The sequence below is a fragment of the Phalaenopsis equestris genome, unplaced genomic scaffold, assembly GCF_001263595.1.
Source record: "Phalaenopsis equestris unplaced genomic scaffold, ASM126359v1 Scaffold000402, whole genome shotgun sequence".
Classification (NCBI taxonomy): domain Eukaryota; kingdom Viridiplantae; phylum Streptophyta; class Magnoliopsida; order Asparagales; family Orchidaceae; genus Phalaenopsis; species Phalaenopsis equestris.
In genome coordinates, this window is record NW_018164844.1 from 1,946,351 (window position 1) to 1,972,173 (window position 25,823).

Sequence of the window (25,823 nt, forward strand, 5' to 3'; positions counted from 1 at the left end):
TCTTTCCTTTTACTTATATAGATTTCTCATTAATATTCAATTAAATTATAAAGAGAATAGGCGCGATTCATTGAGAATTCAATAGTGAAGGAAGGGAAGGATGTAAACCAAAAGCCGAAATGATAGGCTTAGAGCCATCTGGATACAAAAGGAAGTGAAATAACGTGGCATCAAAGGTTTGTGGAAGAGAAAATAATCCTTGGAAAGCAGGAAAACAACTTGATAAGGCAATACCGCGTCCTTAGCAGAATAGAGTGAGAGCCAATTTGAATATGGTATGGGAGGAGCTAGATACCATGAGTATGAGACATTAGCGCTCAAATAGAAGCCCCCTACACAGTATGCAAACGGTCATGAGGCAACCTAAACATACACGATAGGTGGATAGTGTGAAGCTAGTCATTTGGTGTGGGAGAATCGAAAGGACAACCAGAACCCTCACTGAGAGTAGGGCGCAACATAGAGAAGTTGTAGTAAAGCTTACTTCACATACTTGTAACCTTTACCATACACTACGCTGTGCCTCACTAAGAGTAGAGGCGTAGTCTAGAGTAGTTTTAATAATGCTTATTAGAATAATTTTCCATTTCTCAAGGTTGTCAATTATAAGGGGGTATCTTTGAAGAAGAAATGTTTTGGTCCTAGGAATCGATCTTTCTTATTTATAATTGGGGCTTTTGTGGATGCTTCTGGCTTTTGTTATTACATGTTGACTTTTAAGAATTTGTGTTTCTTTTAGCTTTTTGATAAAGATTTTGGCTTCTGTTCCTGTTCTTAATTTTTACTTTCACGGAGGCTTTACAGTTATGATTAGATGTGTTTGTGGCATATACAAATCATTCCACTTTGTTCTTATTTTTGTCCAATAAATTTTCATTTGAACGTTTTTTTCTTAAACTTTCTGTTTAGTGCAACTGTAGATTGCAGACATGAGCAAGTTATCTCTTTTTTCAAGCATGATGCTTGGTCTTGCTATTTAATAATTTTTTAATCTTTTTTTATTATATAACTTTTAGTTGATTGTTTACATGTGATTCACTCTCGCTAAATTTGGTACAATTTGATTTTCTTAATTAAGGCGTAATTTTTAAATTAAATGCATGAAATTCATGCTCAGAATCTCTTTTATTTTTAAGAGATGCTTATCAAATCATCCTGTCAGATTCTTCATTTTTTTTGTTTTCGTTTGAAGGAACAAAAAGCTTGTCTGAGTTAAGCGTTTTGAACTGCATATTTGAATGTGCGCGCTCGTGAATTTAAGCATCTCCTTTTTTGTTTATATTAACAAACTCTAGATCGAAGATAGTGGCTTTCTTATATTTTTAAATCTTTTCAATTCTGTTATCTTTTTGGGAAGGGTTTGCTTAAAATTTTCCTCTCTTAATGCAATCCTGTCCATTTCACTGCTTTGAACAATTAGAGCATCTGGACGTTTTGTTTGTTAGGATACTTCATCTAAAGCTTCAAAATTTCTTTCGATTAATACATTTTCTACAATCTTATCATGAAGTCTTGAACTTTTGGTGATATTTTGCGTTCATTTTCAGGGCTCTGAAGATTTTGTCCGGAGATATTGATCCCATACCCAAGGATATCCTTGAGGAGCTCAATTTACCTAATCTTTTAGACGTAAGTTTTTTATTTTTTGTTTTTTATTTTAAAAATCACAATCATACATGAAACTATGTGATATTTTTGGTTTCCTTTTTAGTTCCCCTTGCAAAATTCTGCACCCATACTCTTAATGATCCTTGAATATACTTTGCAAAGCCTTTTTGGAAGTATTGTATGAGCTCGGTTATATCTTTGTTAGCATTTTATATGTTCCTTTTACAAAATTTCTTAGGCTTCTAGTCGAAAGGAGAAAGGGAAGGATATATTTACAATGCTAGTAGCATTTAAGCTCAACTGGCTGGTGCATATTATAGGGTCTAAGATTAAGTGGTGGATTTCTTGAAGAGGCGTTGGTTTAGTCTTAACATAGTTCATCACAATCGTTATATTTATTTTTAAGTTTTAGTAGCTGAAGTTTTATTCTGCCTTCATGATATTGCTTTTTCATCAAATAGGGTTACATGTCACTGTTGCTTGATCAAATTTTTTTCATCCTAAAGGGAAACATGTCACAGCTGTTGTAAATTTTTGTCACATTTTTTAATTAATAGCATGCAACATGTCCCTCTTGCTTTTATTTATTTATTTATTTATTTTTTTGATCTTTTCTGTAATTTTTTTTAAAAATTTTATTTTCCCTCTTCTTCACTTGGCCCATTGTTTGATTGTGGTATTTGGCGGGATTAATGATGTATATTATGATTGTCAATGGCATCTTTTTTCTCTATCACGCTAATGTGACTTTTTGATATCTGCTTAGTTTTGTTAGCTTTCTTGTTTGTCAAGTAAATTTAAGGGCATATCCCAATTATTGAAAAATAGATAAAATACACAAAAGTCTAGGCAATAACCTAACAAATGGGAACAGAGCATAAAATTTACAGTTTGTTACATAAAGAAAGGTAAGCCTACATAAAACCAAAACCTATGCTCCAATGAAAAGGTGGGGAATCAAAAAACATTTTGGTACACTTGTTTCTTTTTTTCCGTGTTTTAAGCAAGAAAATGAATTCTTTTTCTCTCGTGTTTTTTTGTTGTTTTTGTTTTTTTTACGGCTGAGTATTGCATCTTTTAGCTTCTTGCTTTTATTTATTTATTTATTTTTTGAACTAGGAGAAACTTAGGTAATTAATGTTGTTGTACTCATGTTTTTTTGGTAAAATGGCGTTAAAAAATGAACCATTAATTCTAATTTTGAGGGACTATAAAGTATTTGTAAATACACGGGTTACCTTTACTATAGTCATAAGTCTTTTAGCTTAAAATGCAATCTTTGATAGACCTCTCTACCCATTCGTTGTTGTTTTGCTTGCTTAACAAAATCATAGTAAAATTCCTCAACAATACTAACCTTTTCAACTACTAAAGTGGAGATCGTTAAATCTAGGATATGGTTTGTTAGCTCGTTAAAGAATTAACAAGTATTAATGAATGAAAGACAGCAAAGCGATACTGCAAATGAGCCAAAGGATTTAATCATTGATGATATAGAATGTTAGTCAACAATATCAATTGAAATGACTGACATATGATTGATATCTATTCTTTTGGAAGTGTAGTGATATCAATTGAGCTGACTGTCATATGATTGATATCTTTTCTTTTGGAAGTTTAGAGAGTTCCCAAGTTTTCAGTGGTATTGATTTATTTTATTACAATACACTTTCATTTAGATTCCCAAGATCTTACTGAAGGTTATTTAGATTTTGAACCACCTTTTGTAATGCAACAATGACACAATCTGTAGGAATTAATATGTTTGTCCATTGACAGAACACAAGGTTGCTGAGATGGTGCTTGGTTCAAGATTTAGCTTCGTTTTTTATTTTAATTGGTTGATCAAGATGGCATAAAGCTGATTCAATGATTTTGTTACTGATGTGGAGTTGAGAGGTCTCCATACTTAGTTTAAAGTCATGGTTTTAAGAGGTGATTGGATCTTTGTCACCTTTTTAATTTTCAGCTTTGTGGAGTATACAACCATTTGGCATTGTGTCTGGAATCCATAGGTTGGCTACTAAAGTCGTGAGTTTGCAGAAGTAATGATATTTTGGGTGGCACTTTCTTGTACCTATATGAGGGCATGAATGGGTTAGTAATGAGTTTTTTTTTTTAACATCGGCTTAGAAGAGTTGTTTTTTGAAGGTGACATCTATAGTGATGCATTTCTTTTTCGGTGGATGGTAACTCACACTTGTAACTCTTTTTGTTTGGTGAGCATTCAAGGATAACATATTTGTTCGAAATAAGTTCAAGTTTGCTGTGATTTTGGTGATGCTATGGAAGGAGGAGGTGCATTCAAGGATATGAATTGGAATGGATGAGATGATTTTCTCATGTGGGTAGGTTTGGAGGTTATTTTTAGATGTTTGAAAATTTAGTATTCGAGAGGGCATACTATTATTAAGAAATGCTGCAATTTTCACAACTAACCTGTCTTTTTGTTTGGTGAGTATCAAAGGAAAATATATTTGTTTGAAATAAGTTCAAGTTAGCTATGTTGTTGATGATGTCTGTGGACAAAGGAGGTGCATTTGAGAATTTTAATTGGAATGGATGAGATGATTTGCTCATGAGGGTACGTTTGAGGCTATTGTTAGAAGTTTAAAAATTTGGTATTGGAGAGGGCATACTATTTGTTAAGAATTGCTTCAATTTTCACAACTTACAGCAAGAAATTTTTTGGACTGCGAGTCAAGCTTGAATGATGGAGCTATTTCCGCCAATCTCTATTTTTTCCTTGAGCAACTCCATTTTGTTACGGAATGTAGACACATGCACCAAAGTATATTCCTTTGATCTAAAAGGTAGGACATAAGGGTGTAGTGATAATACTCATGCACATTATTAGTCTCGTTTATTCGGATCTTAGTTTGGAATTGATTTTGCATCATATAGAGAAAAATAAGTGGTTAGAAAGCTTGTTTTGTTTATTCGTATTTTTGCACAAAACTACCTACAAATAATTTGTAACTACTAATTACAAAAAATCTGAAAGTTAAAATTGCTCCTTACCTTTCTAACTTGGTCCCTCAGAGGAAAGAGTAATTCATGGCATTTACTTTTTTATATTAAACTCATGAATCCATGTCGAGCCCTTATTTAGAACATAAATTCAGGACTCCTAAGTTTTAACTCTTTATTAGCATTTTATCTAAAGTTTAGGCCTTTTTGGCTAACTTCATATTGATTTTTCATAAGGAATAGTCTTGTAATTTACAGTGATCATTAGTGAATGTAACAATTTATTTTGAGTTGGTGCTATTATTAACCGATGACGGTCCTCATACAAAACTATTGATTATGAAAAAACCGACTTGTTTGTATGGGTGATTAGGGAAATAGCTGTGTGTGTAGTTAATTTACTTTCAGATTTCCTATTAATATAATTGCATAGTTTAGGAAATAATCCTTTTAGATACAAGAAATTCGGATGACCTAAGTGATAGTGATATAATATGATGTCATTTTCATTATTCATGCTAGAAGATGAAACTATAGATGCCTTTTTTATGATTTGTAGTTAGGTTCTATTCTAAGGACCATCAACTATCCTAACATTGCCGATTCTTGTATCCAATATCAAAAAATTCATATATGTTTAGAAGAATGTTTGTAACGTAATTAATTTTATTTGTAAAACAAAGATTTAAGGACAATACCTCTTAAAATAATCTTAGGTCCACTGCAAGAAACCATAAAAAGAGACCCATTTGCAATTTGAATAATGAGTATTCTAAAGCATGATTTGTACTCTATGAAAATCATAAAATCGCCATTTATATAATTGGATACAACTGAGCCGACAATTTAGGACCTTTCTTTTTTATATGGAACATTTTGAGTTTTCAAAGAGTCACGTTTTTAAGTTTAGAAGCTGAGCTAATGGCAAATTCTAGTCTATTTTGTCTGTTGAGACAAGGAATTCAAATTTCTTTGCTAATGAAGTCTAATTAGATGATATTAGTGTCTCAGTGGTGATTGTGTTGCCATGCATTTCATAATTTTGTGTTGTCATTGATTTGTAGTTATGGGGTTTTCACATATTTCCTTGCACTTGTCATTGGTATATCTAGTTTTTGAAAGTGATCGCACTATAGTCCAGCATCTTTTAGTTTTTTTTGGTCCACACCCTTATGATTTGCAAGGGAAATTTCTCACTATTAGTTACAAGCCGTCATTCCCTCTTTTAGCCAAATAGGAGGTGCACTCGATTGACAAATTTGTTGAATTTCTATCTTAGAGAATTAAAGTGAAGTTTTAGTTACTGCAATTAGAATAATAATGTGTTTTTTCTGCAAATACTTGGTGGTAAAAAAGTCAATGACAATCTTGCTAAGCATGATAGAACTGAGTGATACCGGAATTTAACAAACACCAAGGGAACATAAATATTATTGCCGAATCGAAAATATGAAATTACAGCAAACGACAAGAAAATTTGAAATTGTAATAAATCAACTACACAAAACTAGAATTAGGGTTGGATGTTGGGCTAGGGTTTGGATCTTCTGGGTGGTGGAAAAAATGCGGTTGGGAAGCAGGAGACAGCAAGGGGCTATTTTCAAGGGTCCAGATAGAAAAATAGATGCAACAAGTGCAATTCTAGGGGCGGTAGCAAGTTGGAAGGGGAGAGAATGTGGGAACGATGTGGGAAAGGAATGAGGAGAGGTATAGAGAGGATAAACACCACATGGAGACAGAGATATAACAGGAGTACCACTTGAAACCCTTTGATTAAGTTCATAGAGAGATAAGGAGGCGCTGACGATTTTCCCAAAGCAATTACAGAAAAAAACTAATTCTAAACATTGACAAAAGGAAATATATAGTCCTAAATAACTATGAATGGGCCCTACTCCAATTGCGTGACACTCCCATGATATCTAGAGTGTCGGCTGACCCTCAGGAAACTTAGATCGAATCGGTCCAGGTAAAAACATCCGCGTTAGTCTCCTTATAGTTTGGAGTAAAGCCGATCACGTAGGAGGTAGCAAAAATTTTGTAATCTCCCGGTAAGTCAATCCTATAGACATTGTCATTCACTTTCTTAAGGAGTTTCAATGATCCATTTACTTTGTGTTTGAGTTTCCTAAAAGATCCCACGGGAGACCTATCTTTCTTCAACCTGATCGACAATAGATCCTCCTGAAAATTCTAATTCTTCCTGTTTTTATTTGCTTGCTTCTGGTACTTATGGTTCTGCTTGGTGTTCTCTTTGCCTACTTTCTCATGTAGCCTGTGAATCTTTTGCGCTCTAGCCTTAACATCCACGTTAATCTCTAAAGTTGGAAAAAAGTGATAACAACTCAAGTGGGGTGAGTTGGTTAAGCCTATACATAATCTTAAAAGGAGTATGTCCTGTTGTGTGATTCACAGACCTATTGTAAGCAAATTCAGCTTTGTCTAGAATCATATATCATTATTTAATGTTCTTCCCACCTCAGAAGATTCCTCAAACTTTTGTTCGCCACCTCTATCTAACCATCTATCTTTGGGTGAGCTATTGAGCTGAATTGAAGTTTAGTACTAAACTTATCTCTTAAAGTTCTCCAATAGTGGCTCAAGAACTTGACATTTCTATACTAATTAATGGTCCTAGGTATCCTATGCAGTCTCATTATTTTTTTGAAATACAAATCAACTATATTTGATGCATCGAGTGTACTGTGGCAAGGTACAAAATGCCATCTTTGAAAACTTATCAACCACCGCCATCGCCGAATCCTTATTTTGCTGTGTTCTAGGAAGGCCCACAAGGAAATCCATACAAACTTATAACGATGGAGTCTCTAGTACTAGTAATGGTGTGTATAGCACTGTATTCGGTCCTCTGATTTTTTGTCAACGAAAAAATATACATTGCTGGAAAAAATATTCTTTGTCTAGGCCAGAAAAAATATTCCTCGGAATTGTGAGAGTGTTGTCTGTGCCAAAATGTTTTGCTAATCTCCTACGATGACTCTCCAGTTTGGACTCTCTCAATGAACATCTGGGACCACACAACCAAATATGATGGAATAGGTCACCATCAGATCTGTGGTATTGTCCTGTAGTTCTCTCTTGATACTAATTCAAAATCTCCTTGATGTTCTCATCTACGTCCATCACCTTGAATCCCACAACTCTAGCTAGCATGGAGATGATCAGTAAGTGGCTACGTCTCAACGCATCTACTACTCAATTTTGACTCCCTACTTTGTGCTTGATCATAAATTGAAATGAAAATAACTCAACCCAAGAAGTATGTCTGCCTTTAAACTTGTTATGACTGTTGAGGAATCTTAGAGCCTTATGATCTATGAAGAAGAAAAACTCACTAGTTAACAAGTAGTGACTCCAATGACTAAGAGCTCTCAATATAACATATAGCTTCTTATCATATGTTGAGTACTTTATCTTGGAAACACTCAACTTCTCACTGAAGAAGGCTGTGGGCTGCCCTCTCTGGCCTAACACTGCTTCAATCCGCACATTAGAAGCATCACATTTCACTTTGAACAACTGCCGAAATTTGGTAGTATTCACATTGGGATGTTAGTCCATCTTCTTCATGATGTAAAGCTGGATTGTGCTGCCTTTGTCCATTGAAACTTCCCTCCTTTCAAGAGCTTTGTCGGAGACCTATAATAGTGCTGAAATTTTTGATAAATCTCTAAAAAAAGGATGCCAACCCAAAAAAATTGCCTCAGCTCTGAAAGGTACTGTGGGGATGTCCAACTCACAATAAATTTTATCTTCTTAGAGTCTATCTGAATGCCTGCCCTAAATACATTATAATCCAAAAAATATTACTGTGTTGTCATGAAGTGACATTTCTTCAGGTTGGCATATAGCTTCAACCTAAGAACCTCAAAGACCTTCCTTAGATGTTGCAACTACTTTTCCTCAGATTTGTTATAGACTACGATGCCATCAAAGTGCACGACTATGAAATTTTTAATATAAGCCTTGAAGATTGGATTCATGAGCCTCTTGAAAGTGCTAGGTGCATTGTACAGTCCAAAGGGCGCGGTTGTCCACCCATACAACTCATCTCTGGACTTGAAGACTGTCTTTCATTCATCATATGGCATCTTCCCGATGTAGTTATACCCAGTGTATAGTTTATTCTTGGAAAAGATGAAAGTTCGATGTAACTGATCTAGTAAATCATCTGGACGAGGTATAAAATATCTATACTTGATGACGATCTTTTTGATAGCTCGTTTATCAAGATAGACATCCACAAACCATCCTTTTAGTCACCATCAATTCAGTAACAACGCATGGATTGGTGCTCTCCCGTACTAACGCTCTAGTAATATGATTATGTGCGTACCGTTGCAATTCTTCATACTTATTTAGTCTCAATCTGTGAGCAGGCCTGTTAGGTAGCACTAATCTCTAAGTGGTAGTAGTCCCTCAAGTACGCTGTCAGTCATCATGTTCTGAAAGTTAACTAGTAGTGGCTGTATCATCTCTAATAATTCAGTCTCCTCCTTAGTCCCCTCAAAAAATAGTAAGGTCATCGCCACTGGGGCCTTATACGCTAACTGTAGAAAGGTGGCACATGGGACCACAGTTTCCTCTTAAATGTAAGATAACTCGGTGTCTTTCTCAGTCCCCTTATCAAACTACACTAGTCTCTCTAACAGATTGTGACAGACATCCATTGGCACAACATCACACCGTACTTGATTCTGCAATTGGTCCCTAATAGAGAACTCTACTAAGCATTGTTGATCCATGCACATCTCATTTCCCTTCAACCAAGTCAAAGAATAGTGTTGAGAATGCTTTTGAGTAGCTAAATTCAACTTTTTCATCATAAGAGTAGAGACCACATATTCACAACTCCCTCCATCAATAATAAGACTGCATATCTTCCCTTTCACAGTACACTTGGTGCGAAAGATGTTTTCAACCAATAGTGTCCCTTCTTTGGCTTAGTCTGCAGAGGCCTCCTTACAATTAAATTCTCACCCTCGTTTCCATGGAGTTGATATTCCTCACCCTACTCTTCATCTACTTATTCCTTGCTCACTTCCTATATTGCACCTTGCTCGATGAAGAATGTGGCATGCATTCATGGGCACAACATCACATCATACTTAATCCTGCAGTTGGTCCCCAATAAAAAACTCTACTAAGCATTGTTGATCCATCCGTATCTCATTCCCCTACAACCAATTCAATGAATGGGGCTGGTAGTGTTTTTGAGCAGCTAAATCCTGCTTTTTATCATAAAAGTAGAGACCTCATCCTCAACTCCCTCCATTTATAATAAGATGCACATCTTCCCTCTCACAGTATACTTTGTGTGAAAGATGTCAACCAAGTGTTTCCCTTCTTTGGCTTTGTCGGCAGAGGGCTCTTTACAATTAAATTCTCACCCTTATCTCCATGGAGTTGATATTCCGCACCCTACTCTTCTTCTACCTTATCCTTGCTCTTTTTCTCCATTGAAACCCCCTGCTCAGTGAAGAAAGCAACTCAGACAGTAGGGCAACCAGAGGTGATGCGTCCACGTTCATGACATCTGAAGCACTTTCTAGCTGGAACACTGCTAGGTATGCTACTCTTCTCAAGTTTTTTCCTATTTTGATAAGCTCTAACATCACTTTGACCGATCTTCGTGTCTTTCCTAGGCATGCTCCTGTTGATATCTTCAGTTGTGCGTGGTTGTCTGAATGGAGGTAGGTGTCTGCCTTGCCTCTGCTGCCTTTCCACCTTCAGTGCCAATGACTGAACATCTCCCAATGACTAATTAGGTTCTAGTTGGACAATATTGTTGATGGTTGCATTCAGGCTTTCCAAATATCTGACTATAGTGTGCTCTTCTAGCTCAGTCAGCTCACATTTCAGCTCGAACTACTCAAACTTTACTGTGAACTCTTCCACTGACAACTCTCTTTTGTTATAGACGGTAGATCTTCAAGAACATGTCCTGGCAATAGTGTGAGAGTAAGTACTTCCTTTGCCTCTCCTTTATTTTCTCCCATGAGGTGATCTTGCTCTTACCTTCTCTCCACACCACCCTCTTCAGATTCTACCACTATAGAGAGACACTCTTCTTCAGTTTTATGGCATTAATTTTTACTTTCCTATTAGTTATCTCCTTTTTATCCAAAAAAAAGTTTCTTAACTGTTTGTAACTACTCAATGAAAGCATCTTGATTCATTCTCCCATCGAAATTTGGTATGTTTACCTTTACTTTCATATCTCTGTCTTATAAAGTCACTCCATCCGTCGACCTTCTATGATATTGAATCCCAAAGTGGTGTGGTCTATCTTCCTCTTCTTTGAATTCATTTCTATGAAAGGGATTCATATTTTTCTCTCCATCTTCTCTTTGAATCTCGCTATCCTGATCGTTGGTAATCCCTTCGTGAGTGCCTTCCTCAATTTCAGCAAGACTTTGCTAAAATTGGCGAATTTCCTATTCCATCTCTTCTATGGTAAGTCTTAGTTGGCTTCTAACACTTGTCTCTTCGGTGGCATTACAATGGTTTAGGTATAGGAGATGAAGGAGGATGTATGGACTGCTTTTGGGGGCAGAAAAAAATTTTGCGTTCTGAATTTGAAAAGCAGGTAGGAGGAATGGTTTTGGGTGGAGTTTGGGTTAGTTATTGATGGATTTTGGTAACCCTATGCTTGAAGTAGGATTTGGCCAACTTTGATATCAAATAATATCAGAATTTAACAAATACTCATTGGAAAATAAATATTATTATTGAATTTAAAATATGAAAGTACAACAAACAACAGGGAAATATGAAAATGTAACCAATCAACAACACATCACTAGAAGTAGGGTTGGATATAGGGAGTTTGTGGTGTCGATTAGGGTTTGGATCACCAAGGTACTGGAAAGAGGTGGCTTGCAAGCAGAAATGAGCAAACCGACTATTTTCAAGGGTCCTGTAGAGGGAAATGAGATGCCGGCAGCTGTCCCAAAACAAATCACAGAAAAAACTAGCCCTAAACACCAACAAAATCAAATATATAGTCTTAGATAAATAGGAATGGGCCCCACTCCAATTGGGCGGCGTTTCCAAGATAACTAGAGGTGTTGGTTGGCCTTCAAGAAAGTTGGACTGAACCCAGACGTTCGCGCCACTGAAAGATATATATCAAAACATAGAAGATAAATAAGTGATGATTATAATTGAAAAATGGTGGGAATTGAAGTTCGGTACTACAAAATTATCTTAGTTGATTTCTTGCAATATTCAGCAATGAGTACAAGTTGCACCAATCAAGCAAATGCGGCATGAGATGTTGAGCGGGTAAAGAAGGCTAATTGTTAGTAAAAAGAAACATGCATAGAAGCTGTATGAAAAACGTTTGGACTAGATGTGCCTTACACTTATGCCACTAAATACGAAGTAATTGATATTTCAATTTTTTAAAGCTGATTGTTAGTAGCTGAGTTAAGACTAATGATGAAGTGGACGGTGCTGATTATATTTCTCATTTTCTGAAACAAAGTACTTATTGATTGTGCTGATTACAAATAATTAAATGTTGAGTCATACTTTGTAGATAGGGGATGAAGTGTTCGTACAAGTACCGAGGGAAAACATATTTATATCTTGAGTTGTATCCTTTTGAAATTGTTGATGAGGAATTATGTTGAGGAGAGTTAAAAAGTTAATATAAAAACTTATTTTTTTATTCAAATTTTAAATTTTATTATAGTCTTATAAAAGCAAATGATTATGCACTGAAAGTTTTGGGTGGTGATCATATCAAAACAATTTTATTATAATCATTTAAAAAGGCAAATTGAATTTTATTTAGCTATTTATTATGCTAAATTAGAAACTCATTACAATCTTAGGTAAGGTCATTAAGATTTGCAATCCAAATTATGTTATTTTTTTATTTACTAAATATATTTTAGTTAGAATAGTTTTGATTTGCCCTAGAAGTTATTGGTTAATCAGTGATTGATAGTCGCATGGATAAATTAGTGCTAACCTCACTTTTGTCAACTCGTTATCAATCTAAGATTTTTAAAACAAACTTTAATGAAATTACGACAAATGGAAATCAAATGTAATTAACTTCAATCAATTCTGAATATGGACTGCAATTTAACCCAATGAGAGAATATTCTGAAATTGTCATTTTTGTGCTCCGAAATTATCGTCCCCTCTACGGGTCATCATGGTGCTTGAAATTTTATGCTATGAGCTACATTTGTTTCATTATCAAATGTATGAATAACACGAAATGAGTTTTGACATCTATTATACAACATTCGTGGTGAAATTTCATGTGACTAGTTTTCATATATGAGAATTTGCCCATAAAAATTTTCATTTGAGCGTTGTTTTACAAATGGACTCCCCCAATGCATTCAGGTTGCCGAAAATTTCAAATGAAAATTGCTTGCAAATTAGACTTTGCTTTGGGGCCCTTCCAACTCTTGCTAATTTGGATGAAAAATTTGATCTCGAAACGAACTCAAATCACAACTTTAAACTTAAGATACAATTAAAATAAGCTAAAAACCATCGAAATTGACCAATTTGAAGTTTCGTTAAACATCTCAATTTTCTCTCTTTTTGGCGGGGCCCACACTTTGACATCAACTTCCTCGCTTTGGAAGCAACATTAAGGAAAGTCAGCTCTGCCTTTGAATTCCTTGATTTTTTCTCTGTTGGGCGGGTCAATGTCGTCATCTTTTTAGCCAACGTTTCACACACCCAAACCTAGACCATAACCCAATCCCAAACCTTTCCCAAACCCAGACCCAAACTAAATCAAACCCAAACCCAAACCCAAACCCAAACTAAATCAAACCCAAACCCAAACCCAATCCTTACTTAACTCAAACCTAACTCAAGCCTAACTTAAACCAAATCTAACTCAAGCCTAACTCAAACTTAACCAAACCTCGCTGAAATCGAAACCAAGCCTAACCCAAATTTAACGTAACAACTTGAAAACAAATGTAAAACAAAATATTTTGAAGTCCAAACACTTATACCAAACATTATTAAATAAGTTAATCACTTAAATTAAATAGCATCTTGAATATTCAAATCTAAATAAGTTACTAAACCATCTAAATTAAATAAAGATAATCCATACATTTAGACTAAACCATCTAAGATGACTAACACCTAAAACCTAATAAATTAAATAAATTAAAACAGTTAATAACATGAAAAACCTGAAACAATCAAACTAAAGATAACTTGAACAAACTTTTAAAAAAAAATCAAAAACTTTAAAACTTAAGCAACTCAAAATTTCTAAACTTTAAAAGAAATTAAATCACATAAGCTTGCAAGTGACATAAAACTTCAAAGAACGGAGAACATCAACTTAGAAAATCAATTGAAAAAAATAAAATTTAGGTGAATCTTGATTTTCACAATGACTGACAAACCTAGGAATTAAAACAAGCTACGAACGAAATATAAAACCTTAAATAAATTCTAAAATCCACCAACTTAAAGAATGATAGCCAAATCTAAGTAAATTTGGCACGAACCCTAGGTTGGCCAACATAGAAACAAAAACTGAGGATCACAAACCTAGGCTGGTGCAGCCTTGAAAGCTTAGGATTATATTACTAGGTACCTTAGTTAGTATTAAAGACTAGAACCTACAAAACAAATAGCCTTACCCCCAAAGACTATGTGATTCCATAGAATGAAGTAACCCATAGTTACTGATGAAGACATCCCTAACCACCTCTCGCTAATAAACTCTTTGCTTGCATTGCCATGGAGCTAAGTAAAGACTTCTGGAAATGCGTTTGGTTATAGTTGAAGGATATCAATGCACCCGAGGCGATGTAAATAATGAGCATCTTGATTGGGGACGTTATTCCCAATGTTTAGGTTAGTCCACCTATTTAGCTTCCTTGTGGACTCTAGGCTAGCTAGGACTTTTACCTCCATCTAGAAATCCTTCCTATCCAATTCTACCCTTTAGTCTAGGAACATCTTCAAACACAACCAATTTCTCCGATAAAATCAATATCAAACCCCCAAACTTGAATTCCCAATCAGTGTCTTCCAATTAAATTGGTTCAAACCTTATTTAACCCTATTTTGATTACGACCTCAATCTTTTGGGTAAACTTTTCTCTTTGGATGATCAAATCTCTTTCTATGGGTCTTTCTAGGCTGCTCTGTCATTAGATTGTAAGTCTCATCTTTTGAATTTATTTTTTTTTAAATTTCTGAATCAGAATCCCTCCATCGCCTGTGAAGCCCCAATCTTTGAAAATCCAACCTTGAAATCCTGAATAACTTAACTCATTAATTACATGAGAGTTTTCTCTAAAATTCACAGCTTTAGAGATATAATTAACTATGAGGTTTTGCTCTTGTTGGGATACTATACCCCATAATAATATAAACTCTATCTTACACATGTAAGGTAGGGCAAAAACCTGATTCACATAGACCCATAAGTCTTAAAAAAAATTTTGTCGTCAGAATTATTATGTCCATTTCTAAGGTAATATTTTTTCTCCTCGAGGAACTATATTATTCTTTAAATGCCACATCTGATTATCTAGGTATAAATTCTTCCAAAATCTGTGGTGGGCTTATCAACATATTAAAAGAAAGAGAGATATTTTTCACTAATTAGGGCTTGAGATTTAATTAGGACAATTAATATTTAGATGTAATTAATAATTATAAGAACTAAGCTATGTAAATTAATATTTATTTCTTTTTGTTGCATTTTTTTATTTAAACTTTTTTGTTGTTTACAACAACAACAAGCTTTTATCTCACTGAGATTGACTACCTGAATATGTTTCTCCATTTTGCTTTATTAGGTGCCATATTTTCGTTTAATTCTATAAATTAAGATCATTTTCTATACATTTTGCCCAAGTCTTCATTGGTCTACGTCCGTGTTTCATAGCATAAGTCAAATCTATGACATCTACTCTCCTAACCAGGTCATCAGATGGTCGACGTTTAATGTGACCAAACCATCTAACGTGACTCTCTCCAATCTTGTCTTCCATTAGATTTATTCTATCCCTTTCACAAATATATTTTGTCTCAAAGTGAAAAACCACTCGTTCGCTAAGCATTCTCATCTCAACAACACTTAGTTTTATGCTTATCTTTTAGAGGTTAATATTCTATGCTATAAAACATAACAAGTCTCACCACAATCTCATAAAATTTTCCTTCAGGTTTGAGTGATATTTTTTATCACATATTATGATAATATGATCATTTCTTTATTCATTCTTATAATATTCATTCGTATAGGTGATAATATGGTCATTTCTTTATTTAAATAAAGTATTGATAAGAACAAAATCATGAAGAAAAGCGAAATCCAATATAACTTTCCTTTCTTTATTAGTCACTTCAAAATCATAGCCGCCATGAATATTTTTAAAATTTTCTACAACTCTACCATTATGTTCGTTTAAAAAAAAACAATATTGAAGTAAATTGGAAACAAAACACTTCCAATAGAATATTGCAATTTACTGACGTTGCGTGGAGGAAAAAACATTTGTAAATTTTACAATTAATAGTTAGGATAAGGCTAGAAGTGTTCATCTGAAATACCATTCTCACTCTCTGGTGCATGCACAAAAAAAATTATTTTTCCCTTTGAGTAATTGTTTTTTTCATTTCCTCTTCTTGAAGAAAAAAAAAATCATAATTTTATGAAAAAAATGCTTGATGCATTTTTTTTGTTCTGTTGTCTCTAACCCTACAGTTTCATGGGTTGTTCACCCCATTGATGTTAAGAATGGTTTTTGAAGGGTGAATGGCTGAATTCTGGTTTTCATGTTTTCTTTTTCTTGTTTAAATTTATTCTATCTTGCTTTACGAAAAGAGTGGCATGACCACAATATCAGTTAATTCTCTTTGTTTATTGAAGTAAGTCGCCAGTTCACATTTTGTTTGTGTTTACAATTTATATCAACTTTCCAGCAGTTCACATTTTTTGCGATTTTACTCTTATAAGCAAAGAACGCCATGGCCGCCCCTTTTTTCATATAGAGAAATAAATCGTGCATGGTGTACGTGTTTTTCCATTTACTGATATGATATATCAAGTGCATTTCTAAGAAATTTATTTCTTAACACTTTCAAATCTTTTTCAGGCATGACCATCTTTTTCGTCTAACTATAAATTCTATATTTTTGACTGAGTAGGCTTATTTGGGGATCCACAGACCAAACAATTTAAATGAAGCTGATTTGGCTCGTAGGAGACTAAACTTTGACGAGTTTTTTTACATGCAGGTAATCGTTTATGCATGCATACATTTATAAATGCACATACATGCATACATGCATACCTACATGCATAAATACACATACAATGCGTACATGCCTATACATGCATACATACTAATTATTTTAGATGCGACTAAATTTTGAGTTGATGACATTGTTATAGAATCTCCGGTCAATGCAATAGGATTAAGTATTGGGTATGGTGTAGGATGAACGATGTGAAGAATATTTGATTCAGTAAAGGGACAGTGAAGGGAAAATAGGCAGCTGTTGTTGTCTATGTGCAGGACAACAAGAAACTTGCATCTGACGGCGAGAAACAGAAGGACACAATCGTTGGAAGGATGCACCATCTGTTTTATTACAAGATGCATACACACAACATATAAGATTCCTATGAAGAGAATTCTGAGAAGAAATCTCAACCTAGCATAAATCAGAATCGGAATATTGTTCCAACTAGTCCAAAACAAACAATCATATATTTCTCTAAGCAATTAACGCTAGTACTTGTGTTAAGTAAGGTACTTATGACACTAAGTCGGCCCAGTCGTTTGAGGTTGGAAACTTTGGACCTGACCGGAGAAAAGAACCACATCCAATTCTTTGTTTCTACATCTATCTCAGACTTGAGAAAACAACATTGAAAGGAAGTTAGGACGCCTTCCTTGGAAGCACCTGAATCCTTGTAGTATGACAATAGATCATCGACATTGAAAGTTACAAAAAGGTTATAGTCCTCACGCAAATCAAAGTTTACGTGTTGTAAATAATCTTCTTGACAATCCTGAATGGGTCGTCAGATCTTGGCTTGAGTTTGTCGGAAAAACTTGCGGGGGGCTACTCCTTCAATCTAATTTATAATGAGTTTCCTTTTTTAAAACCTAGACTTGTTGGCTTGCTTGTGATACTAAGTATTCTATTATGTGACCTCCTTCATCATCTATTCATGTAAGGTTTAACTTTCTCCATGTGTAATCTTATAGTGTGAGAGGAAATAACGACACTAAATCCAATAGTGTGAGAGGGTTTCATCCATGTGTAATCTTAAATGGTCTGAAACCTATGGACTTGTTCTGAGCAAACTCAATTTGGGTTAGAATCAAATCTCACTATTTGATGCTCTTTCTTATAAAGCTCCTAAGGAGATTTCCCAAACTACAATTCATGAATTCTATCTATTTATTTTTGGTTATGCTGCTGAATTGATCTGTAGCTTTTTATCAAGCTTATCTCATTAAATCCTCCAAAGGTGACTTGGAAAATTTCACATCTTTTTTTGAAGTGATGGTTAGAGGCACGCCATAAAGATGGATTATCTTACTGAAATATTAATCAACAATATATGAAGCATCCATCATTTTGTGATAATGTATGAATAATGACATTTTAGAAATGCATCCTATCAGTACCATAATATAGTCTTTCCCCCCTATGTTTGATGCAAATACCCCACGAAGTTATTGGTCACATGCAAGTAGGGTGATTCTTCAATAGGAAGAGGAGTGTATAGACCTATATGTTGACTATTAAAATAAGTTAAAAAAAAAGAAGAAAAAAAGGGAATATAAATTTAAAGCCTATAACTGTCTTTCTCGTATAACTAATGCTGCTAAACTTTACAACAGTTCCTATAATTCTCCATTTATTCTAAGATCGAAGGACCCATCACCCTCACCCTCACCCTCACCCTAGCTTCTTTATATTCGAACAAAGGCCCCATTTCCTTCTGTCTCACACGATCTGCGGAGAACGTAGTCCTTTTTCTCCATCTCTCCCAATCGCTTGGCGGCTCTAGTAATCGCAACCTCACTAAAGCCCTCGTCTTTGCTCATGATACAGTCGCTTCTAGGGCTAGCGATGAAAGCATAGACAGGATCAACCATATAGAGACCTCCGAATTTGATTCTACCAAACATTTTAGGCCCATAAGCCTATGCAGCACTATGTACTCGGTGATTGCTAAGATTCTTGTTTATCGGTTGAAACTTTCTCTACCCTCATTTATCACTGTCGAGCAAGGAGCGTTTGCCCCGCATTCATCTCTCTCCGATCACTGCCTCATAGCTCAAGTGATTATCAATAAATTGAAACATTCCATCGCTCAAACCGGCCCCATGACTATTAAGATCCATGTGGAGCAAGCCTCTGACAAAATGCTTCAGAGAACTCTACAGAAGGTGCTTGAGGAGTTGGGCTGCCCAAATATTTTCAAAAACTAGATTCTCTGTTGCATTGAGTTTTCTAGATTCATGCTTCTCATTAACCACAAAAAAACTCCATGGATTGAGGCGGCTTGGGGTTATCGGCAAGGCTACCCTTTGTCAGTGTATTTTTTTTTTTATTTCTTCTGAGTTTCTTTTCTCAGCCCTCTCTCCACTAAGGGGACCTCTCCGCTTTCAAAACTACTTTATGTCGATGATATCATTCTCTTTTCTAAATCCAATATGCAGGCCACAAAACGTTTTTGTAAAATTTTGCAAGGTTACTGTGCACGGGCCGACCAACGCACCTCCAAATCCGCCACACTTGGGTTAAAAGGAGAATTACTAGATTTTTACAACTTACTTGTGTTGAGGAGCCGGAGTGTTTTGGCATCAAACTTGCTTTAAGGAAACTGAACAAATCGGATCTCACCAACATTATGCAAAAGGTATCTTTGCAACTAAGTGCTTGTGGAATGCTGCAACTATCTCTTGCAGGACATACTATTCTTATCAACACTCCTCTTCTCACCATGCCCATGTACATGCTTACCCACAGTGAGGTGCTGAGTAGTATTCTCCATGAATTGGAACGCAAATGCAGACAGTTTTTGTGGTGTAAAAATGCAAATAAGCCCGCCCTTCATTATTTTTCTTGGAATGACCTCTGTCGGCCCTCACAAAATGGGGGCATCGATTTTCATGCCTCTAAGGACTGGAATGGACCTTTGCAGAATCAACTTTCTTGGCATTTTTTACACAATAAGAAATCTCTTCTGTGCTGTTTTTTGGTATTACAAACGCAACACTTTCATAACATGGAAAATTTTATGTGACGGTGCCACTTCCCTTCTACCTATTGTGCGGTGTGGCATGTCGTCAATGCCAAGAGCATGGACATCCTGGAGCAGGTTTGGGTCCAAGATATCTCCCTTGTGAAATGGCCATGTCCAGCAAATACCGAAATCCTAGATGGGTTGGAGGTTTCGGCTTTCCTGGAGGATGGTCTTTGGGACCGAATAAATTGCAAAATGCTTTAGGGGATGATATGATGGATACCATCATGAAAGTTCCAGTTTCTAACATATATCACAAGGGTTTTTTGGAACTCAAGAGGATACACCCGGGGAGAACAATTACTGCACTTGCGCATGAAGCTAAATTCCCAAACTCTGGTATTAATTTTACTTGGATAAAAAAGCTGAAAGTACACCCTAGAGAGGCTTTTATTGGTGGAGATTATGCCACAATGCCATTCCCACTCAGGTTTGGCTTGCAATGATGGGCCTTACGGATTTCACAGTGTGCCCTTGGGGATGCTCAGCGGGACGGAGGACTGTGAATTCTACTAACTATTTTCTGTTTTGTGTTATTCAAGATATTATGGCTTGTTGGGGCATTATCATCCTGACCTTTAACAACTTCATTGAAGCTGCGGATAAGCTTAGCATGATGGCCAAGTCAGAACTTCCACAAGCCTGGTGTTTTTGTTACATCATTCATCAATGTTAGAGAGCTCACAATGCAAAGATCCACAACCGTTCCTACGACATGCCAACAACTTTTTGATGCCACCATTTTTGAGGCACTTATGAAGATTCCATTCTTTCATTTTGTGTGCGATGGGATGCTAGCCGACTCCTTGGTTGATCTCTTCCACCCATTTCTGGCATCCTCCCCCACCCAGAAGGCCCAAAATGAACTTTGATGGCCCGCTTCTATCTTTCGGGGCAGCCGGTACCAGCTGCATCATTTGTGACGAGTAAGATTTTTGACTTTTGCCACTGGTCAACACCTTCAACATTGGGACATCGCCCAAGTTGAACTACATGTTATTAGATTGTTCCAAGCCATCTGTCAACTGTGGATGTTTGAGTGCAAGGGCATGATTATCGAGAGAGGCAATACCAACATCACTCACTTTTTGCGGCATACTATGACGACAGACACTTGGCGCCATAGACCGCATGATGTTCCGCATTTCACATATTTTTTTAATTTCTAGTAAGTTTTGTTTTTCCATATGCCTCTCGAATGTAATAGGTCGGCTCGTTTTATGCCAAGTTAGCCCTTCATAGCTCTTTTCTTTTGATGCTTGAAGATGAGGATAGTGAGCTTTCTTCTATACTTGTCGATGATAGATCATATTTTTGTATATGATAAGTGTATACATGCATAGTTTTTTTATACTTTTTGATATATTAATGCAAATTGTATATTTTAAAGAAACTATCACCTCTTTTTGACATGCACAACTAATTCTTTATCTATCATCTTCTTCGTCATTCACGACCTACATGTAGCTGAAGCCCCCTTTATTTATTTCGTGCCACACAAAGGGATCATGGCATATAGAAACCTTTGAAACTTCATTCTGCCTCTGGCTGTGCATGCCACTTGCAATAAATGTGTGACTAAAGTCAGCAAGGAGCCAATTGGGGAATTCAAAAATCCATAAAGACGATCATAGTGAAAAAGCAGACTCTTCTTGCTCAACAAGCCATCGAAATAGTCATAATGAAGAAACCTCTGTTTTGCTAGTCCGATGACAAAAACTGTCTAGTTTCAAGCATATTCTACTTGATAAGTACAAAAACTATCAACTTGCTAGTTCAATTTCATGAAAGATATTAAGTATTTATTTATGATTCAACACCAGAAGAAGAAGCATAATGAAAGAGGCCGAATCAAGTCAAATTTTACGGAGGTAAGATGGGTCTTGTGTGCTGGGTAGAAAACTAGGCCTTTTTAGGTAAGGGTTTATTCATGAAAAAATAGATATATATTCATTAATGGTAGGTTTAATTGAAAACAAAAGGTAATTGAAGAAACGATTGTTTAGTTCGTCTTCAATGAGCGAATCGCTTTGAAGGAAAAAAGATATATGTTAATTAATGTTTAAGTTTAATTTATTGTAGAATGTAAAATTAATAAAATATTAATTTATAACAACAATCAATATTGAAGAACATTTAAACCTAAGATTGAAGATATGAAGTTTGTAAGACGAGCAAGCTAGGTTAAGATGATCAATTATATTTCTAAATTTTAGTAATTTTCATCATTTTAATTCATGTGAGATTTAGATTATAGTTGATTCTTCTTATGGTCATATAAGAAATTATGCATATTAAATAGTTGCACAATGAAATTAAATGACCTATAATTCTTCATATGGTCAGTCATAATATGTGCATGTTAAATGTTTGTCTTAATAGTTGCATAATGGTTATTTTTTTAAGATATCAGATTACTACATGATCTGTATTTGCTAATAATGATGTATATGTCAGCTCATTGTATGACTAGATATATATATCAGATTGTGATTTGACTTTTAGAACTAGAGTCAAGGTGCATCTTTTAGATTATCGTATGATATTAAATTTTAATAGAGTTGCATGATTTTTAGTAAATAAACACCAGTCTCATATGAATGTAATGTATATTTGAAGTATGAAACGAAAATATGGTATACATGAATGCTTGTATGTGCATGTTTTGAGGAGTTCACCCGCGATTAGTATAGAAATGGGACATAGTGTACCCGTGTGCGTAGATGTTTTTCTAACATCTCATACAATTGTGATAGTTCACTAACCGCTGTGCGGACGAGATAATATCGGTCAGGGGCGAGTAGACAGAGCTTTCCACCTCAGACAATCGAGTTGTATAGATCGCCAACCACTGTGCCAATGAGGTAATATCGGCCAAGAGTAGATAAGGGCCTTTACACCCTAGACAATTGTTATGGTTATATTACTAACTGCTGTGTCGACAAGAGCTGACAAGTCAATATCAACAAAGGGTGTGTTAGGTTGTTTTGATGGTAATTCTCAAAGCAGAAATATGTGTTTGTAAAAAGTAAAAAGTAGAAGTAAAGTTAAATTTAATGCATATATAAATTGAGAGTATTTTCATTAAGTCATTGATGCATGTAATGCATATTCAACGATTTCATATAAAACATCAGTATGGTAAAAGATTTGTTATAGATATATAAAAGACTAGAATGTATATTAATTTCTTTTCCTTGATTTACTGTAGTTTAGAAACGTGTTTACTTCTGGGTTATTTTCAGATAACTCATTATGTTGTTTTAACATTTTTTAGGTTTTAAGCTTTTGAAAAATATGAATAAAAAAGAATCCAATATGTATAGACGAAAAGAACAATAACTGGAAATGTGCAAATTTTTACTTGTTAATTTTAATTTTTGTTTTTTAGTGGCTCTTTCATTTATATTTAAATATTTAATTGTTAGTGATAGAAATAGAAAAATAGAGAATTCATCGTCCGTCTGTCTGTTCCAGTCTTGGTTAATTCCAAGCTCCAGGCTGGGTCGTGACAGCTTTTCTCATCGACTTCAAACAGATTCTCTTTCTTTTCACTTATAGATATTGTAATAGAGTGGCTCATTTTTATGCCCAACGTCTTTTGAATCGCTCTTTTTCCTGTACAACGTCTAGTTGTGATTATGGTTTTTTGGATGTGGTTAGGGTAAATGCCCAACACATCACATTTGTTCGAGTTTTTTGTAAAGTTTTGTAGTTATTTTTGATACAATAATGCAATTTGCACTTTCAAGGAAAGCATAGACATGATTACGCCATACAAAGACCTTTGGAACCCTTTTCTCCTTCTCATGTCACGTCCGACGAAACCTCTCCATCATCTTTTTCGCTGTTCACAACTTATATGCAGCTGAAGTCCCCTTTGTTCATTTTCGCGGTGCACAACAGGATTGCGGCGTACAAAGACATTTGAAACTTCATTGTCTTTGTTTGCGCATCTCACTCGCAATATAGGGATGACTAAAGTGAGCGAGGAAGCCACTGCGGGGATTGCTGCATGACTCATTCAACGTTTCGCTGAATATGACAATAAAGTGTTCACCCTGACTCAACACAACTTCAATTTCCACATTGAAGACATTGCACTCTACTTATAACACTTGAGTAACTTATTTTTTCAAGACTTCAAAACTAACTTGTCCTTCGAACCTGACAAATCTTTTGCTTGAGGAGATTTGTCAAGGGCGGCAGCTGAAATTTTTGGTAAATGTCTCATAAAAAGAAGTCTATCTATAAAATGGACGTACTCGAGTGAATGATTGTAGGTTGGGCCAATTAATAATGGCCTCAATTATAGTGAGATGTGCCTCAATTCTATCAGTTTAATCCATATAACCACAAAAGCTTATGGCATCCGAGAAAGACACTTAGGATGGTTATATTGCCGCTTTACCCACGAAATTCGAACACTTGTTGCAATTGTTGTAAATGCTTCTCTCCTTAATGATTGTACACTAAAATATTATCGAAGTACATAAATCAAAAACTTTTCGATGGAGGCTTATAAAATTTGGTTCATATGCCTCATAAAGGTACTTTGAGGGTCGAATGCCAAAATTAATGATTGTCCACTTATGCAATTTATCTCGCATTTTGAATGTGGTATTTCACTCATCCTTGAATCTCATCCAAATATGTTTATCTTCACCATGCAGATCTCTCTTTGAATATTTGTTAGCTCCATACAATTTATCCTATAAGTCATCCATTCTGTAAATGGGGAACCAGTATTTCATGATAATTTTTTTTACTACTCTGCAATTAATGCACATACACTACAATCCATCCTTCTTGTGCACAATCAAAGTTGGTTTAGTACACAAACTGATACTCTCAATAACTAACCCTAGAGCCATCAAATCCTCAACATATTTTTGCATCTCATATTCTGCTGGTTGGTTTGGGAGCATTGATGCTGGAATAAAATCTATGACATGCTGATTCTCACACAATGGTGGTAATCCATGTGGTAGGTTGTTAGTTAGAATATCTTGAACCTCCTTTACTAGGTCTGTAACTTCCAGAGAATTTGTGCCTTTGGCCTTGTTTAATGCTTTTTATTTCATAGTAAATCCGACTCTTGATACTGAGCAGCATTAGGCATTGAAAATCTTTTTTTTTTTTTTGTAGTTTTCAAACATATCATGGTTATTTTTAGCTTACAATTAAGTCCGATTTGAGAATTGTTTTCAATTCTGTATACATTATTAACTGTGATGTCTGCCCTTATGATGAAAAAGATTATTTGAATGCCTAACTAATTGTTTCATTCTCATCCCACTCTGCAGTTGGGCAGACTTTTTCAAATGCTCGACTCACTAGGTACACAGATCGAGAAGGAAGATCTGCTGTATAAATTCAAATGCAACAGATTTAATACTACTCCTGTGGAGGAATGGTCCACGCTTACTAAAAGCTTTTTGGAAGTCCTTCCATATTCCTTAACTCCAAGCCAGTTAAATGCTGTTTCTGAAATAATCTGGGATCTTAAAAGACCCGTCCCTATGAATAGACTTTTACAGGTACTTCTCTAATTTTGTCTTGCTGGTCCCTGTTAATTGTTTTATTTATCTTACCTTTTAGAAATACAAAAAATGTTTCTTTCTCAGGTCCTCCATGTAGCTAAATTTATTATAACTGTATAGTTATATAACTATTAGTTCATTTCTTTAGCTTCTTGAATACTATTTTAAGTATTAATCCTGTAGTATTGATGTTTATGTATAGTAGTAGTGTAATGATTTGCAGTATATATACTTTTACTAGTAACCAAGTGAGCAGCCTTTTTGGATTATTCTCCTACAGATTGCGTATTATTCTACGCGTGGAATTGTTCCATGTTCTTCCAGTGTTAGGGCCAATTTGTGAAACTGCGTCAAATTGGTCTTCGAGACTCCAGTTTTAGGTCCAATTTGTG

The 25,823-nt window shown here is 35.2% G+C and overlaps 1 protein-coding gene across 8 annotated transcripts in view; it reads left to right on the top strand.

The window, feature by feature from the left end:
• Nucleotides 1-25,823, top strand: part of LOC110026824 (ATP-dependent DNA helicase homolog RECG, chloroplastic) — a 173,528-nt gene that overhangs the window by 70,187 nt on the left and 77,518 nt on the right. For all 8 annotated transcript variants that reach the window (XM_020727980.1, XM_020727974.1, XM_020727978.1 and 5 more), the window contains 3 exons: nucleotides 1,548-1,629; nucleotides 16,765-16,854; nucleotides 25,195-25,428. In XM_020727980.1, coding sequence (XP_020583639.1) covers nucleotides 1,548-1,629; nucleotides 16,765-16,854; nucleotides 25,195-25,428 — 406 coding nt within the window. The remainder of the gene's footprint in view (nucleotides 1-1,547; nucleotides 1,630-16,764; nucleotides 16,855-25,194; nucleotides 25,429-25,823) is intronic.